Here is an 18,984-nt window from a genome sequence, read left to right as displayed (position 1 = left end):
AAAGTATGGCAATTTTGGAACAAATTGTTTGGCAGTGAAGTTCTTTCTCTAGCCTTTTTGATTCTGTAGGGCTTTTAACTTAGAGTCTCCAACTTTTTCATGTTAACTTAATTTTGATTCAAAATTAAATGCTTGTTTTAAGATAAATTATAGAGGCAGAGTAAGATGCGTAGTGGATTCATTGAATCTGATTCACGTGCATAAGTCTCTGGAGGATAATTCAGAACAAAGAAGTCTTTATTTTGCTACACTAATTTATAGTGGGTATTTGTTTTTGTCACCAGGACAGTGATTTCACCTTTGTCTTGAATTTCTCTGTGTCATCAAGGATCCTAAATCTTTACCATAATCTTGCATTTTATTCAGTATGTAGCCATTATGAGGTGAGCAAAATCTCCAGTTTGAATATAAGTGTGTATTTACTTTTTAAATAAATGTCTGAAATTTTGTGACCCTACTGAAGAAAAAGTGAAGATAAATAAGTTTTGGGGGATTGGGTGGGTGGGTGGGTTGCATAGCTATTTTGAAATCATTTCCTTCTAGAATTCACTAAAAAGGCTATAAAGCATTGGTCTGGGCTATTTCCACAACTTTATGACAGTATATCATCTTTCTGGTTAAAATGCTTGTCATTTTTATCAACTGCAATTTGACAAATTACTTGGAATCACAGAAATAAAATTTCATAGTTGAATAGGTCCTCAGATATGTATGTCCTTGTATTGAACACTTGAGTTAGTCAAGCAGTAGTGTCTCCCAGTGAGTCTCTTTTAATAGGGCATGTGATTGACATTATTTTACTTCTATGGAAGCAGCTGACAGCAAGTTAAAGCTGATGGACCTGGAAGTGAGGAGCAAATTTGGCCTTGGGCAAAAATATGTTAAGTCCCTCAGGTTGCAATGGAGAGCAGTCTGGGCTGCTGCTTTACTCACTATGGAATCAGTGACTTCTTTGTTACCTGGCTCTGAAGAGCATTTACATCTAAAATGAGAACCTCTGCTAGAGGGCAAGAAGCTCTTAGGTCTAATTTCAAATGTTGAGGCACTCAGTTGAGCAAAAGAACAATTAAAAACCAAACGAAACCCATTGCCCTCGAGTTGATTCTGACTCAGTGACCCTATAGTACAAAGCAGAAATACCCCATACAGTTTCCAAGGAGCTCCTGGTGAATTTGAACTGCCGACCTTTCGGTTAGCAGCCATAGCTCTTAACCACTACACCACCAGGGTTTGCACAGAACTATTAGGTAAGCTAATCTTAGCATCCACCAAATTGTACCACCACGTGTCCATCTTTTGATAAAGATGATACTGCAGAGAAAGTTATCAACTTGGAATTCAAAATTCTATCAAAGCACATATACTAATTGTAGATGTATTTTTCCTCAATAAATGAGAAATATATTCTAATAAATGAGATTTCAGGTTCATTCCTTTACTATTCCCTTATTGTTTCCTGCTGTGAAATGGTAACAATCAAATGCTTATTTTAATTTTTAAAAAAACTTCCACCAATTTATAATAGTGGAATTCACTCTAGTCTTTACTTTTTAATGAGACTTCAGAAACCTATCTGAAATGTTACTTCTCATCTCTTGCTCTCTGAAATTTTATGTTGGGTTTTGTGTTTTTTAACTTTTTATTGATCCTCAGTTGTGAAAGTTAACGTTACCTTTTTGGAAAAATGTTTGGTGTTATATCCTCTTGATAAATTGTTCTTGGGTTTTCTGTTTTTTCTTCAACTTTTAAAACTTCCTTTCAAAGTCCCACTTTAGAGAATAAGAGCTGTCTCAATTATTTATGTGTATTTGTATCATTTAAAGAAAAGATTCAATCATTAGGACTTTGGAATCTTAATTCTAATTCTTAATGAAGCGTCTTAATCTTTTTCTTACACTTTTGTGTAGAAAGCACCCTTAAAATAATGAAACGTAGATACTACTGTCCAACAGGAATATTCTTGAATAGCCAAAAGTAGATCTTCAATTACTTCTGCATTGAGGAGCCAAAACCAAGAATCCAAATGCTCATAAAAGCTGCATTACAGAAATCCGTTTAAATTCAGCACTCAAACAGGTATTATTTGGTAGTACAGAAGAAATTGGAGGACATTGGAAGTCATGAGGTATTCATTAGACCCAATTTAAATAGCATACGAAGTGACGCCATTGATGTTTAATCATTTAAATGTGTATTTAATGGAGAATTTGATTGCAAGGAAGATATGGAATACTTAAAAACAACTGGAGAAAGACTTTTCTCATTATCTATTCTCAACCAAATATAGTCCCACATATTAGAATCCTGTAAGATACATCCTTCATTTATTTAAGTGAAATCTTATTACTTTCAACTATACTGCCTTAAAAAAAAAAAAAATTTTAAGGTATGTAAAAATTCAGAAAGTTCCCTTTTACCTGATAAACTGTTTCCAAATAGAGAGTGCAAAATATAGTGCAATGGAAATCGTTTAACCACTTAAAAGAATCACTATAGCACCCATTCGTGAACTGTTAATAGCTATTTAGAACTGTCTTTTAATGATTAAAACCGTAAAAAAATTGTGTTTTTTTCTAATTCTACCTAGTTTTATACTTTGTAGCTACTTAGAGGAAAGAAAACGTAGCTGTTTTTAAAAAAATACTCTCTAATTCAAACATTTTAGTAACTATTTCATTAATATAGTCTGTTAAAACCTGGATGTCTCCCAAAACCTACCTGTGCACATGGCCAAGATTCCATGGTTTGATTTTATTATTGTTTAGTAATTCTGCCTTATCATAACAATAATTTTTTTTTCCACTACATGCTAGTGGACCAGTAAAAGCTCAATTTTATAAAATCTAAAAGATAATTTAATGCTTATAAACAATTTTAAATTTATAAAAAACTCAATTTATAATGGCAACATTGTAAAAACAATATTACATTACTTTAAGTGTCTTGAAATTCATTAATTCTCCGTATATGCTCTGAGTTCTTTGGAATCAGTTTTAATTTTTTTTTTAGTATTTCTAACTAGTAGAAAGGAATATATTACATGACTTTCATTCATTCTTAAAGTTTTAATGAATGGGTTTTTAATCAAATAAAATACTGTATCTTGCTTATTACTATATAGGTCTATTGCAACCTTTTATAAATCAAAGATTTATTATGGAACCTTAGTGATCTTATTTTGCCTATATATTGAAGAATTTTGCAATTTTATTATCTTAGGAATGAATTTGTCATTTATTCCCAACTGTTTTAAAAAATACTAAATTAAAAAAAAGGAAGAATAATGGAAACACCTAGGATGATGCAGTGGTGAAAAAGACATCACTTTCACGTTATCTTCACCTTCCTTATTGTGTTACCCATTGGTACTATGTCATCTTTCAAGAATGTATAAAAAGCCTGAAGGCACTATCTTTGCAGTCTTTCTTTTTTGTATAAAGCTTTTGTTGAACGCAGTTAAGAATTCACAGATTTTTCACATTCCAGCCGTAATGTCAAAGAGAAGAAAGCTGACATAGAAAAATATTTCTATTAGAGAAATCAGAATATGCATACAAAGGGACGGATAGTAGTACTCTAGACATGAATGCCGATAATGATGACATGCATAAGCAAAACCTCAAACTATCGTCTTCAAATGACAGTATCCTACGTGAATTTTCTCAAACTGAAGAATCAGTGTGTGAACAATATAGTTTAGCAATATGACTCCAAAGACAAAGAAAGAATAGGGTATTTTCATCCAGAGCAGTAAGAAAGACTTTGTAACTCAGTATTTTGTAACAAGAATGTAGACTCTCCTGTTTAGCTAAAAGGGTTGGTGACAGCATTCTCTCATCTTTGATGATGCTGGTACACCGAAGTTTATTTGAAACAGTTCATAAGTAGACAAATATTGAGGTCAGGTGCGTAACAAAGGAAATTGATGAGGTAGAAATAAAACAATCATTAAATTGATCATTGGTAATTGGGTGTTTTTAATCTAAAAATGAAAAATACACAGTTATGAAATAAAGATTATTCCTTTCCTCTAATCTGCAAAATTATGAGCTGTCAAAATTTTCAAAAGTGTCACATTTTGACAATACAAGTAAAACACAAATCCGCTGAAGTAATGATAAGCTAGAACTTATTAGACTTGTACTTGGAATATGGGATTAGTATTTGTGAGGTATTTCCAGGTTCATGCTTGATAGTTGATGAGCTGACAGTACCTTGCCCATTTCAAATACATAGGCCTTCAAACCCAGGAAAGTATGAAATAAAGAATTGGGTTTACTATGTGTAAAAATTGTGTGGTTGGGGTGGCGTCTGACCTTCTGTAACTTCATAAGGGAGAGAGAATCATTATCATCATCAAAGCGCAGAGCTGATTCCTATGAATCGGAGGTCAGATACACTTCCTCTCTCCAACCTTTTTGCCAATTCTGACACCACCGTCCCTCCCACGGCACTGTCTACTCCTCTTCTAGGTTCCATAATCCATTGCAATGACCACACAGAACTCTCAGTTATGGGGCTTATTAGGAAAGTAATAGGTTACAATTCAGGATACAGTTCTTTGATCAGGACAGCCTCTTCTCAGCCATGCTCGCAGGCATGCCTCTCTCTGGCCTTTGGCTCCCCAGCCTCTCGACCCTTCTTCAATCTGGCCTCTGCCCTGCTTGGGCCAGTGTTAGAAAGCTCTTTAGCTCTGCCAGTAAATGTTTGGAGGCAACCCACTCTACCCAAGGCTTGGCCCAAAGGTTCTCAACTCTCTTGCTCCATGGGTGGCACACCCACTGTAACTGCCTTGCTCCATGGGCTGGAAAGCTACTGTGCTATCTCATGCCACTCTCCTGATTCTGCTGCCTCTGCTGCCCCCATTTCCGTTCCACTGCTTCTCACTGTCTCTTGCTGCCTCCAGTGTTAATAGCTCTGTTTCCTTCTGTCTCCTGGGTCTAGGAGGTTCTCAGCATAGGGATCCTAGGTCCAAAGAATGTGCTGCACTCCTACCTCTTTCTTGGTGGTAATGAGGTCCCCACATCTGTCTCTGAGATGGCTTATTTTAAGCCTAGCAGGATGGCAACTGACCAATCCCCTCATTAGGGTTCCGTATACCTTATTTGCATGACCCCACCTCCCAGAAGGGTGCTGTGCACCTTATTTGCATTATTAACAAGCTGTCCGATCCCCTTGGTGGGCTGAAGCACCTCATTTGCATAGTCCCACGCACTTATTTGGTAGGAGTTACGAAGACTTGCTAGAAGGCCATATTAAATAATTCACTGCACCACACTGTGTTTAAATTCTTATTAAAAATTTAGTGAAGTTTTTAATTATTACTTTATTCATACTCTATACATTATTCATGAATTGACTTAAAGAAAATGTCTGTTAGACCTAGATGGTAAATAATAATGACTATTTTCTTGGCATACTAAGAGTTAAAATGAACTCATTAAAATTAGAGGTGATTTTGATTTCAGATGATAAATGTAAAATCAAAATTTAATCACTTCCTGGTATATACTACATGGTATACTAAATTTTTGTTTAAAATCAGTCTGTTCTTCACAAAATCACTTTTATTCAGTCAGCTTTCATTTTATTATTGGGTAGGTTTTATCTTCCCTTTCACACGTGTATTTTTAGTGTGCATTAAAGAAATGTTCATTACTTTGCTTGCCATAGCTACCAACCTAATGTTTAATGACAGGCTATTAATGTAATCTCTTTTGATTTCTAAATTTTCCTTCTAAAACCTCACGAGAGTTGCAAAATATGTAAGTCCTTCATTTGCTCTAAGGATATTTTTCCTATTTTTTTCTTTTTTTTCCTGCCCCCTCAGTCCTTTTACTCTCTTTGATCCCTCTTCTTGATAAAGCAAATTCTGAAATAGTTCTATGCCTTGTACACAGAAATTGTATGATATATACCATACAAGTAACATTCCTTCCTAATTTTGTGTTTATGCAGAGGATCTTGAGTATCTTTAAATAAACATACACAAGGCCTAATAAAATCAGTGTTGAAGTTAGGAAAATGACAAGCCAGTGGATTGCAGTACTTTATAAACTATTTCATTTTAAAAATATTTTGGTAGCAAACCCCGAAAGAAACTAAATTCGTAAATGTGTGTTGGCATGTAGATATTTTTAACTGAATGTACTTGAGTAATGTTAAACACCTGGCAACATTCTTAAATAATACGTATATAAAACCAGGCAAGAGGCTATATGTTGGTGCTTCCCAAAATAGTGTGGTTGTCTTTTTACTAAAAGAAAATAAGTCCAGCTGGCTAAAACTGAGTAACTTTAAACAGTGTTAACCTTAAGATGCCTGTTTATTAGGTGATGGTAATATTTCACACTATATTCTAATATCCATAGATCCTAATAAGCTTGACGCCATGAGTCAGAATTGACTTGATGGCACTGGGTTTTTTCTGGGATATGCAAGTACAATGTCTTCTTTTTTCCTAATTTCTTATTTAAATTTTGTACTACAGAAATGAAAAAGCGAGACTTGGAAAAAGTAATCGTTAATCATTATAATCATTTAAATCAGTGTAAATCTTACCCTTCTGTTCTTGTTGTTTAGAAGAATAGAAAAAGAAGTTATCTGGAGCAGTTTTGCTCACTCGATTCCCCAAAGAGCCTTCAATAGTAGGGTCTTAGTGAATTCAGGGCTAACGTAGTCTCAGAAATCCTGTTTCCTTATGCGTTGCATTTTCCACCAGAGAGGTGGTAGGCATTGCTATCGAGCCTCACCCAAGCAGCCGCTTGGTAACCACAACCAGGTAACTTTGACTTACAGATTAACCTTACTAAAAAATAGGTTTCCATAAGAAGCCTTTTTTTTCCCCCACTGCTTCATGTAATTGGTGCTGTTTATAGGATTTCTTTTAAAAGAAATTAAAAATAACCACCTTGACTTAAAAGGAATTTTGCTGGAAGAAATTACTCATCTTTCCTTCAGATCTATCCTGAATTGGCTTCTTGCCCACTTTACAAGAAAGAGGATGATGTGCTTGCTTAGCGTATAGACATAGTTATGTGTATTATGGTAACCACATTTTCGAAACTAAAAGTTGAGACAAGTGCTGTAATTTTTTTTTAATTTTGTTTTATGATATTCTTTAAATTTTTTTTTTTTTGTAAATCACATTTAATCATTTAATATATTGAACTTACTGATAAAGTCACATGAAAAGAACCAGCATGGGTGAGGAAGAGAGCATTTTAAATTTGGACCATCCTAGACACAGAGGTCCATGTTTGCCTTGCCTAGTCCTGTGTATGTTGCCTTTGTTTTAAAAAAAATAATTTTTATTGTGCTTTAAGTGAGAGTTTACAAATCAAGTCAGTCTGTCACATGTAAGATTATATACACCTTACTCCATACTCCCACTTACTCTCCCCCTAATGAGTCAGCCCGCTCCCTCCTTCCAGTCTCTCCTTTTGTGACCATTTTGTCAGTTTCTAAAGCTCACTACCCTCCTATCTCGCCTCCAGACAGGAGATGCCAACACAGTCTCAAGTGTCCACCTGATACAAGTAGCTCACTCTTCATGAGCGTCTCTCTCCAACCCATTGTCCAGTCCCTTCCATGTCTGATGAGTTGTCTTCTGGAATGGTTCCTGTCCTGGGCCAACAGAAGGTTTGGGGACCATGACCACCAGGATTCTTCTAGTCTCAGTCAGACCATTAAGTCTGGTCTTTTTGTGAGAATTTGGGGCCTGCATCCCACTGTTCTCCTGCTCCCTCAGGGGTTCTCTGTTGTGCTCCCTGTCAGGGCAGTCATCGGCTGTGGCCAGGCACCATCTAGCTCTTCTGGTCTCAGGATGATGTAAGTCTCTGGTTCATGTGGCCGTTTCTGTCTCTTGGGCTCATAGTTGTCGTGTGACCTTGGTGTTCTTCATTTTCCTTTGATCCAAGTGGGTTGAGACCAATTGATGCATCTTAGATGGCCACTTGTTAGCATTTAAGACCCCAGACGCCACACTTCAAAGTGGGATGCAGAATGTTTTCATAATAGAAGTATTTTGCCAATTGACTCAGAAGTCCCCTTAAGCCATAGTCCCCAAACCCCCACCCTTGCTCCGCTGACCTTCAAAGCATTCAGTTTATCCCAGAAACTTCTTTGCTTTTGATCCAGTCCAGTTGAACTGACCTTCCGTGTATTGAGTATTGTCCTTCCCTTCACCTAAAGTAGTTCTTATCTACTAACTAATCAGTAAATAACCCTCTTGCACCCTCCCTCCCCACCTCGTAACCACAAAAGAATATGTTCTTCTCGGTTTATACTATTTCTCAAGATCTTATAATAGTGGTCTTATACAATATTTGTCCTTTTGCATCTGACTAATTTCACTCAGCATAATGCCTTCCATGTTCCTCCATGTTATGAAATGTTTCACCGATTCATCACTGTTCTTTATCGATGCGTAATATTCCATTGTGTGAATATACCACAATTTATTTAACCATTCATCCGTTGATGGACACCTTGGTTGCTTTGAGCTTTTTGCTATTGTAAACAGAACTGCAGTAAACATGGGTGTGCATATATCTGTTTGTGTGAAGGCTCTGATTTCTCTAGGGTATATTCCGAGGAGTGGGATTTCTGGGTTGTATGGTAGTTCTATTTCTAACTTTTTAAGAAAGTGCCAGATAGATTTCCAAAGTGGTTGTACCATTTTACATTCCCACCAACAGTGTATAAGAGTTCCAATCTCTCTGCAGCCTCTCCAACATTTATTATTTTGTGTTTTTTGGATTAATGCCAGCCTTGTTGGAGTGAGATGGAATCTCATCGTAGTTTTAATTTGCATTTCTCTAATGGCTAATGATCGAGAGCATTTTCTCATGTGTCTGTTAGCCGCCTGAATATCTTCTTTAGTATGTTGCCTTTTTTTAATAATCATAGTTCACCAATCCTAAAACAGTTCCCCCCAAAAATTGGGGAGTTGACTAAGAGTTTGTTGTATTAAATAAAGTTAAACTGAATATTTAGAATGACCTTTGCCTTGTCATTCTTTTGGCGTACATTGATGAAGTTACAGTGTGTGGTTTTAAATTTGGGATTTCAGTCATTTTAGTTTTTCGTCTTTGCAGTATGTTCAGTGGATGAATGTGTGCTTGCTTGTGTGTGTGTATGTGTTTGGATATGAAATTGCCTTCCTCCCTAATGGCAGTAACTTAATTTATGATTATAGCATTCAGTTATTAAGTGTGTTGCTCTGTACAAATTATAATTAGCACGGGCCTCAGACCCAAGTAGCTTAATGAAGTTATTTGTATGTCATTTCATGTTCTTGAAGTTAAAAATTGAGTTCTGTTGTCTTATTTCATCATAGGAAATTATTCATCTTAATCTCTGTTATCTAGTCTCTCTGTTAAGAGAATCTGTAAAGAAATGGTAGAGTTTAACTTTGCAAAAAAACTAAGGCAATTCCTTTTAAAATCAACTTCCAGATCTGCTTTGTAAATTTATATATAAAAAAAAATTGCTTTGTAAATTTAGGTATGTATAAATCCAGTTTAAAGCAATAAATAATATGTTGTAGCTTAGAGTTAATGGGAAAGAGTGGAATAGGAATAACATGAATAATATAAACCAGAGATGCTCCAGTAAACTTATTCCATTCTTCTGCTTTCTATGAAGTGTGTTTTTTGTTGTTGTTACTGTTTTTGTTTGTTTCTTTCTTTAAGAACGCCTCCAAATCAATTATCGAATTATCTGATGTGATTTGAACAGATTTTCTTTAGTCCACCCAAAGGTTGGTGGTGCTCTTGAGGGAAGTATAGTGGGTTTGCAAAAAAAAAAAACCCAGTGCTGTCAAGTCAATTCTGACTCATAGCGACCCTGTAGGACAAAGTAGAACTGCCTCCATAGAGTTTCCAAGGAGCACCTGGCGGATTCAAACTGCCGACCCTTTGGTTAGCAGCCGTAGCACTTAACCACTACGCCACCAGGGTTTCCAGTGGGTTTGCATGCCCCTTTAAATGGTTGATAAACTTTTAACGCTTGAGAATTAATTACATATTAACATTTTTTTTTTAAATAATTGTAAAACTATGTTTCATCAACTCCAGGATGTCATTTGTAAAATGCATCATGATTTTATCACCACCAAAGAAGGAAAAAATACCTCCATTTAACCTACATGTCATCAATAAGACATATACCAGTGGAAAAATGCAGTGTTTTAGTTGGGATACGTCCCCAGCTCCCTTTAAAAGAAGTCAGCGTTCTGTTAGTAAGGGAGAGAGAGAGAGTGAATATTGGGTGGCAGTTGTCAGGTCTGCCATAATTATCATTTTATGATTATCATTATTAGTTTTTTAAAACATTCATCTCACTTAGGTGTGCTGTGGCAAAGTTTTTTGTTGTCGTTAACTGCCGTTGAGTTGACCCCTGACTCATGAGGAGCTCATGCACAAGGGAGCGAAACACTGCCTGGTCCTGCATCATCCTCATGATTGTTGCAGATCAGACCATGTGACCCATAGGGTTTTCATGGGCTGATTTTTGGAAGGAGATCACCAGGCTTTTCTTCCTAGCCCACCTTCATCTGCAAGCTCTGCTGAAACCTGCTCAGCATCATGGCGACACCGCAGCCTCCACTGACCGACGGGGGATGGTTGTGCATGCCGTACGTTGGCGGGGAATGGAACCTGGGCTCCCACATGGAAGGGGGAGACTCTGGCCCTGGATCACCAGTGTCACGTGTGGCAAAGCCTAAAGACCTTTTAAAAATTATGGCTTTGGAATCTCAAAAAAAAGTCCTTTCTCAGCCTGTTCCTTTCATACTTGCAACTTACTTATTTTTATCTGTGCTGCCTCATTTTTTAAAGCTTTTTTTTTTTTTAGGCTGTAATTTTTGATCCTCTTAATCAATTATCCAACTATTTAATGCAATCAGGTAAATCTTTCCTACAGTTTGACTTCTAGGTAAACATTTTCATCTAAAAGGCTACAGGGTAATCTTTAAATTAAAATTGACTTTTTAAAAATTCATGAGAATCAAGGCGTAGTTGTTGATAGGATGGAGGAGGTCTAACAATGTGAACAACATTCTCCTATACCTTGAGTAACACCCTGCCTGGAATTCATTCAGTCTGCTCTTCAGTGGGGGCGGTGGTTTCTTTCTTTGGGTCCAATATGACAAAAACCTATCTATCAAGTTTTTAGAATTGCAATGAGTTCTTGCTTCTTCAGTTGTATATATATTGTTAGTGGGAAATTGGTATCTTCTTAAATATCAGTGGAATATTTTGTAAATTCTGACTAATGAAAGGTATTGTTCATTGTACTTCACGTTCATAGTTTTCTGTATCTGCAAGGAATGAATCTCATGTTAAAATTTCTACATAGAGTACATTAGTAAAATACAGAAATTTAAGAATTTAAAAACAGAAAGAAGTAGTGTAAGCTTGAATGAGCATGTAAAGACCCAGCCTCTTCTGTCTTTAATAGAGCATTGTAGAAACAATGGATGAGTAAGCTTGTAATTATATTTTAATGGTCATGAACATGACTGAGACCATAAAATTACACTTTGCAGAGCCCACACAACAATCTTAAACTTGTTAGTGCTTTTCTGTTACTGTGAAAACAGAAATTGTACCACTTGCTTGGTTTTAACATTGGAATGTCTGATGTTCGGGAGATGATGTCAAAAGTGCGTCAGTTCTGTAGATCCCACCTCTGCCGTCAGAAGAGTCCCTGTCACGTGCACCTCCTTTCCTTTTTCTGCACATCTGCTTTTGTTTCTTTTTAATTGTCCAGTAATATAAGTAGATAAGGTAGCAAATTTTAACACCCCTGTTGAGTTATAAAGGAGACTTGGCATTCACGTATCTTTGCAGAAAAGTGCTTATTAAAACTCAAAAAAAGAAAAAAGGAGGGCTTTAGAAGACAGAGTTATAGAATATTATTTTCTCTCCTTTAATTGAGTTGGTATTTTAAAAATATGGATTAATCCATAAGATTTCTGGTAGAGATTACCAATTTAATAAAATACTAAAGTACCTATAATGTGTATGTGTGTGTATACGTATATATGCGTATATATACATTCATATATATGTATATGAACGAAAAATGGAAACCCTGTATTCTTTTGCTTAGAGGTATCATGGTATGATCCTGGTTTGGCACCTCCTTAACTATATTTATTTTTATTTTTTTAGAACACTGATATTTGCATTTAATGGTGAGCAAAAGATGAAGAAGGAAAAGCAGTATATTCACTAAGGATTACATCTCCTTGCTGCCACGGACCCTTGTGTTAAGGAATTCTTCTGCTTAGGAGTTGATCAGCTCTTCGGTCAGACTGCATTGGGATTTGCCTGCCCTTTGTCTTGTCATTGCCAGAAGAAATCCCAGTCGGAATGTAACAGTAGACCTCTGTCTAATTGCTATGGAAGGTGATAAACTGACACTCACTTATTAAAGTTACGTCTCACTCACCCACACAAACCCATTCTTTAACGTGAATAGAAACCAAGCCCTTGTGAATACTTCTATTGAACATGACTCATGGAGAAGAGCTTGGCTCTGATGTGCACCAGGATTCTATTGTTTTAACTTACCTAGAAGGATTACTAATGCATCAGGCAGCCGGGGGATCAGGTACTGTGGTCGACAAAAAGTCTGCTGGTCATGATGAAGAAGATCAGAACTTTAACATTTCTGGCAGTGTTTTTCCTACCTGTCAGAGTAATGGTCCAGTTCTCAATACACATACATATCAGGGATCCGGCATGCTGCATCTCAAAAAAGCCAGACTGTTGCAATCTTCTGAGGACTGGAATGCAGCAAAGCGGAAGAGGCTGTCTGATTCCATCGTAAATTTAAACGTAAAGAAGGAGGCTTTGCTGGCTGGCATGGTTGACAGTGTGCCTAAAGGCAAACAGGATAGCACATTACTGGCCTCTTTGCTTCAGTCATTCAGCTCTAGGCTGCAGACTGTTGCTCTGTCGCAACAAATTAGGCAGAGCCTTAAGGAGCAAGGGTATGCCCTCAGTCATGACTCTTTAAAAGTGGAGAAAGATTTAAGGTGCTACGGTGTTGCATCAAGTCACTTAAAAACTTTGTTGAAGAAAAGTAAAGCTAAAGATCAAAAGCCTGATACCAGTCTTCCTGACGTGACTAAAAACCTCATCAGAGATAGGTTTGTAGAGTCACCTCATCCTGTTGGACAGAGTGGAACAAAGGTCATGAGTGAACCCTTGTCGTGTGCTGCGAGATTACAGGCTGTTGCAAGCATGGTAGAGAAAAGGGCTAGTCCTGCCACCTCACCTAAACCTAGTGTTGCGTGTAGCCAGTTAGCATTACTCCTATCAAGTGAAGCCCATTTGCAGCAGTATTCGCGGGAGCATGCTTTAAAAACACAAAATGCGAATCAAGTGGCAAGTGAAAGACTTGCGGCCATGGCCAGATTACAGGAAAATGGCCAGAAGGATGCTGGCAGTTTCCAGCTCTCAAAAGGAATGTCAAGCCATCTTAATGGTCAGGCAAGAACATCGTCAAGCAAACCAGTCACCAGCAAAAGTAATGCTACAACATTTCAGAGTCCAATGGGTATTGTCCCTTCTTCCCCCAAAAATTCAGGCTATAAGAACTCACTGGAGAGAAACAATGTAAAACAAGCAGCTAGTAATAGTTTGCTTTTACATCTTCTTAAGAGCCAGACCATACCTAAGCCAATGAATGGACACAGCCATAGTGAGAGAGGAAGCATTTTTGAGGACAGCAGTACACCTACCACTATCGATGACTATTCTGATAACAATCCTAGTTTTACAGATGATAGCAGTGGTGATGAAAGCTCTTATTCCAACTGCGTTCCCATAGACCTGTCTTGTAAACATCGAATCGAAAAGCCAGAATCTGACCAACCCGTTTCTTTGGATAATTTAACTGAATCCTTGCTAAACACTTGGGATCCAAAAGTCCCAGATGTAGATATCAAAGAAGATCAAGATACCTCAAAGAATTCTAAACTAAATTCACACCAGAAAGTAACACTTCTTCAATTGCTACTTGGCCATAAGAATGAAGAAAATGTGGAAAAAAATGCCAGTCCTCAGGGAATACCAAGTGATGTGACAAAGTTCAGTTCACAGAGTTACACGAGGACTTCTGTAATAGAAAGCCCCAGTACAAATAGGACTGCTACTCCAGCGAGCACTCCACCATTACTTACGTCAGCCAAAGCAGAGTCCCCCATCAATCTTTCTCAGCAATCTCTGGTCATCAGATGGAATTCTCCACCCTATGCCTGCAATACTCAGTCTGAAAAGCTGATGAATACTGCTTCTAACCACTTGATAGACCTTACAAAACACAAAGAATCGCAAGCAGAGAAACCAGTCCAAAATGAAGACGCGCAAAACTCTGCAACTTTCAGTGCCAGTAAGCTGTTACAAAATTTGGCGCAATGTGGGATGCAGTCATCCATGTTGGTGGAAGAACAGAGACCCAGTAAACAGCTGTTAACTGTAAAAGCAGATCAGCCCATAGGTATGATCGATGGGTTAAGTAGTCCTCTGCTCTCAAATAAAACAAATGCAGTTGAAGAAAATAAAGCATTCGGTAGTCAGTCAGCAGCTCCTGAACCAGGACTCTGTGGTTCTGAAATAGAGAATTTGCTTGAAAGACGTACCGTCCTCCAATTGCTCTTGGGGAACCCCAACAAAGGTAAGAGTGAAAAGAAAGAGAAAATTCCTTTAAGAGATGAAATTACTCAGGAACATGCAGATAGAGCTTTAAGTGAACAAATATTGATGGTGAAAATAAAATCTGAGCCTTGTGATGACTTACACAGTCATAGTACAAATGTGCACCTGAGCCATGATGCAAAGGGCGGCCCGTTCTTAGGTATGACTCCTGCCACGCAGCGAAGCGCTGCTGCCTTACCAGCTTCCGAGGACTTTAAGTCAGAGCCCACTTCACCTCAGGATTTTTCTTTCTCAAACAATGGTCTGTTAAGTCGATTGCTGAGGCAAAATCAAGAGAGTTACCTGACAGATGAGCTGGACAAGAGTCACAGAAACAGTGAACGGACACTTGTAGAATCCAAGAATCTCTGCATGGTCCCTAAGAAAAGGAAACTTTATACTGAGCCTTTGGAAAATCCATTTAAAAAGATGAAAACTAACATTGTTGATGCTGCAAACAATCACAGTGCTCCAGAGGTACTATATGGGTCCTGGCTTAACCAGCAAGAGCTGAAATTCAGCAGAAGTGATCTTGAATTTAAATATCCCACAGGTCTTGGCCCATCCAGCGACAGTGAACATAGGAGTTGGGCCAGAGACAGCAAAAGCTTCAATGTTCTGAAGCAATTGCTTCTCTCAGAAAACTGTGTGAGAGATTTATCTCAGCACAGGGGTAACTCTGCCATCGACAGTAAAAAGAAAGGACTCAAAAATAATGTGATGGGCAGCAAACCTGAATTCAGCATTTCCTCTTTAAATGGACTGATGTACAATACCACTCCGCCCAACAGCTGCATAGATAACAGGACATTCTCATATCCAGGGGTTGTAAAAATGCCTGTGAGTCCTCTTTTCCCTGAGCATTTAGGCTATGCGGGGTCGAGACCCGAATCTGGACTTTTGAATGGTTGTTCAGTGCCCAGTGAGAAGGGGCCCATTAAGTGGGTTATCACAGATGTGGATAAGAATGAATATGAAAAAGACTCCCCAAGACTGACCAAAACTAACCCAATACTGTATTACATGCTTCAAAAAGGAGGCAATTCTGTTACCAGTCGAGAAACACAGGACAAGGACATTTGGAGGGGACCTTCCTGTGCCGAAAGTGTCTCACAGATTACAGTCAAAGAAGAGTTACTTCCTACAGCAGAAACTAAAGCTTCTTTCTTTAATTTAAGAAGCCCTTACGATAGCCATAGGGGAAATAATGCTTCTGGCCCACACAGCGCAAATGGAGACGTTTACGGACTTCTGGGAAACGTGCTAACAATAAAAAAAGAATCAGACTAAAATGTACCTGCCGTCCAGCTTTGGATGTTTTTAAAGCTAATTAGTATGAACTTGAGATCTGTATAAATAAGAGCATGATTTGAGAAAAGCATGGTTTAATTGAAACTTTTTTTTTATTTTGCCAAGTATTGGTTACTGGTGATGTTTAAATAGGCATACTACTTTTTTGCTTTACATTAGATGTCATGAAGAAACTACTGAACTAGCAATTGGTTGTTTAACACTTCTGTATGCATCAGACAACAACTGTGAGTAGCCTATGAATGAAATTATTTTATAATCATAAATAACGGGCATAAATGGAAATGTAACGCCATCCATAGTGGCTCACTGCATTCTGCTGCCTTTCATCCCACCCCGTTATTAGGGTGCTTCCTTTTGTGCTTTGGCAGTCAGTTCACTTTTTTTTTTTTGAAGTCCAAACAAATAACTATAAGAGATAATTGTTCAGTGAAAAACCTAGTGCTGATTCACTTTCATTATCCAATTCAGTACTAAATTAGAAAAAAAAAAAAAAAGCTTCCATTTTTCACTTTTGTTAAAAAAAAAAAAAAGAAAAAATATTTTTAACTAACTCTTGAAGGGGGTTTTGTGGTTCCCGATGTCTCCACCCCACCCTAGTCCTTTTCGATACATTTCTTTAAACCTTGTACTACTTAGTAAAAATTGATTACCGATGAAGGAGGTTTGATAGATTCTTAAAAAAAGAAAAGGCAGATTTCCATTTTTGTATTTTAACTGCTTTACTAAATTAATACTCCTCCTTTTACAGAATTAGGAAAGTTAAAATTTTTCTTCAGGTGGTTTCCTGAATAGCTGAATATTTACAAAATTTTTTTTATCAGAAACAAAAAGGCTTTTCCTTAGACAGTTTTCACCATTTCTTGTAAAACTTAATTCTCACCACTCCTGTGGTGCCCGTTAGTCTTAGGACCAAGGTTTCTTAAAGCTGGATTCAGACCACCTGCATTAGAATCATCCGGAACACTTGTTTGAAAATGTGGATTGTTAGGCAGCATCTCAGACAGAGGTACAGAACGGGAATCTCTACTAAGCAGACCTGGGAATCTTCCCACCTGCATCTTACCATGCTCTGTAGATGTTTCTTCTGCAAACTGAAGCTTGAGAATCATTGCTTATGACTTTTCTCACAACATAAGACTGTAAAAAAATCTATCTGATGCTTACATTTTCCCCAACACAGTCACACATCAACTCAAAATTTGCAGTATTGTAGTTCATATATTACTGTTGTGTCTTTGGAAGTCAAGTTCACAATACTTTTTATGACAAAAAACTGGGTGGATGGGACACCTTTCACATCTGGCTCAACATCTCAGGAAAATCTCTGATTATCTATCTACACGTTCTAATGAGTAACATCTACGTAATTAGCCTTAGGGATGGAATTACAGGGCCACTTACCAAACTCAGGTGATTCTAGGATGGTTTAGAAACTTCTCCTGAATACATCCTTCTCTTAAAACCATTGTCCTAAAAACATTGTTGACAAATATGAAGACATTTAGTTCAAACCCAAGAAAGGCACTGCACTTAGAATGACTAAACAAATGGTGGAAAGGGCACATATGCACAACAGAATTGTACACAATCACTCCATTGGATTTATTATTTTAAAATCTTGATTTAAAGTTAAACATTGGCATTATTTTAGAAGAACTTGATACATACATTCTTGAGGCACATGAGTTCAGATTTGAAACAAGTCCGTGTTTTTTCAAGTTCAGTTTTCACAATCCCACAGTCCATTCACCAAATTCTATTTTTGATTTTAACTGTGAACCAGGTCAGCAACTGACGAACAAAAATTATTATATAATCAGCTGTTAGTTAGAAAGAAACCTATTTGAAGTTGTTTCTAAGACTTTTATATTAAAAAGGGGCGTTATTTCCTAATACGAGCTAAAAAACCTAAATGGTTATTTTTTTCTCAAAATGATTTGTAAATAGTTACTGGGTATATTATAATTGTCAGGAGTGAATATTAAGCTACATCATGGAGAGATGAAGGCATATACTTATTCTGAAATGAAAATTCTGCAGGCCAGTGGATATATTGTACTCCATCCCATATTTACTCTATGACAAATCTTGTCCACACTATATAGATAAGCTTTTAAACAAGTTGCTTTTTTTTTCCCCCTGCCATTTGAAAGGTCTGGAGCCTCAGAGGCATGTTTTTTTAAAAAAAAAAAATGTTGGTATCCTCCCTTGATGAGCGGAAGTGAAATTTAGGTCAGGAAAAGGAACATCAAGGGCAGCGCTGGTTTTTTTTGTTTGGTTGGTTGTTTTTGTTGTTGTTGCTCTTGTTAACAGTGAAAGGAATGGTAATACATAAATAATTATGACCACAAAGAATGCTGTCCTGGATTACTAGGGAATGTCCCCCTTTAGAGTTGAGGGTGATTTTAAAGAAGAGCAATTACAGGAACATACATCCACAAATTGACTTTGTTTATGCACATGTAGATACAAGGATGCACATATACACACTTCCAGGGACTATTTTAGACATGTAGACAATTTCATCCTAATAAAGTCATTTGTGAAAGGGTACTACGGCTCTCATTGACATCAGTAAGGTAGCATTACCTGTTTATTCTCTACTGTATCTTACAGAAGAGTAAACTGGTGAGAGTATATATTTTATAATATATATATATATAATATGTATATATATATATATGGACTTGTTACATGAAGATGTTAAAATTGGTTTTTAAAGGTGATGTAAATAGTGATTTCCTTAATGAAAAATACATATTTTGTATTGTTCCAATGCAACAGAAAAGCCTTTTAATCTCTTTGGTTTCTGTATATTCCATGTATAAGTGTAAATATAATCAGACAGGTTTAAAAATGGTGCATGTATGTATACAGTCGCAAGTCTGGACAAATGTATAGAATAAACCTTTTATTTAAGTTGTGATTACCTGCTGCATGAAAAGTGCATGGGGGACCC

At 37.0% G+C, this 18,984-nt stretch overlaps 1 protein-coding gene across 11 annotated transcripts in view; it reads left to right on the top strand.

Moving 5' to 3' along the window:
• The window catches only part of NRIP1 (nuclear receptor interacting protein 1), a 95,261-nt gene extending 78,690 nt beyond the window's left edge, over window positions 1-16,571 (top strand). For all 11 annotated transcript variants that reach the window (XM_064273107.1, XM_010590357.3, XM_064273106.1 and 8 more), the window contains one exon: window positions 12,180-16,571. In XM_064273107.1, the coding sequence (XP_064129177.1) occupies window positions 12,522-16,001 (3,480 nt within the window). In that variant the 5' untranslated portion in view covers window positions 12,180-12,521 and the 3' untranslated portion in view covers window positions 16,002-16,571. The remainder of the gene's footprint in view (window positions 1-12,179) is intronic.
• The last annotated feature ends 2,413 nt before the right edge of the window (window positions 16,572-18,984 follow it).

Source organism: Loxodonta africana, chromosome 20, assembly GCF_030014295.1.
Source record: "Loxodonta africana isolate mLoxAfr1 chromosome 20, mLoxAfr1.hap2, whole genome shotgun sequence".
NCBI classification, from domain to species: Eukaryota; Metazoa; Chordata; class Mammalia; order Proboscidea; family Elephantidae; genus Loxodonta; species Loxodonta africana.
This window is presented reverse-complemented; position numbering and strand designations above follow the sequence as displayed.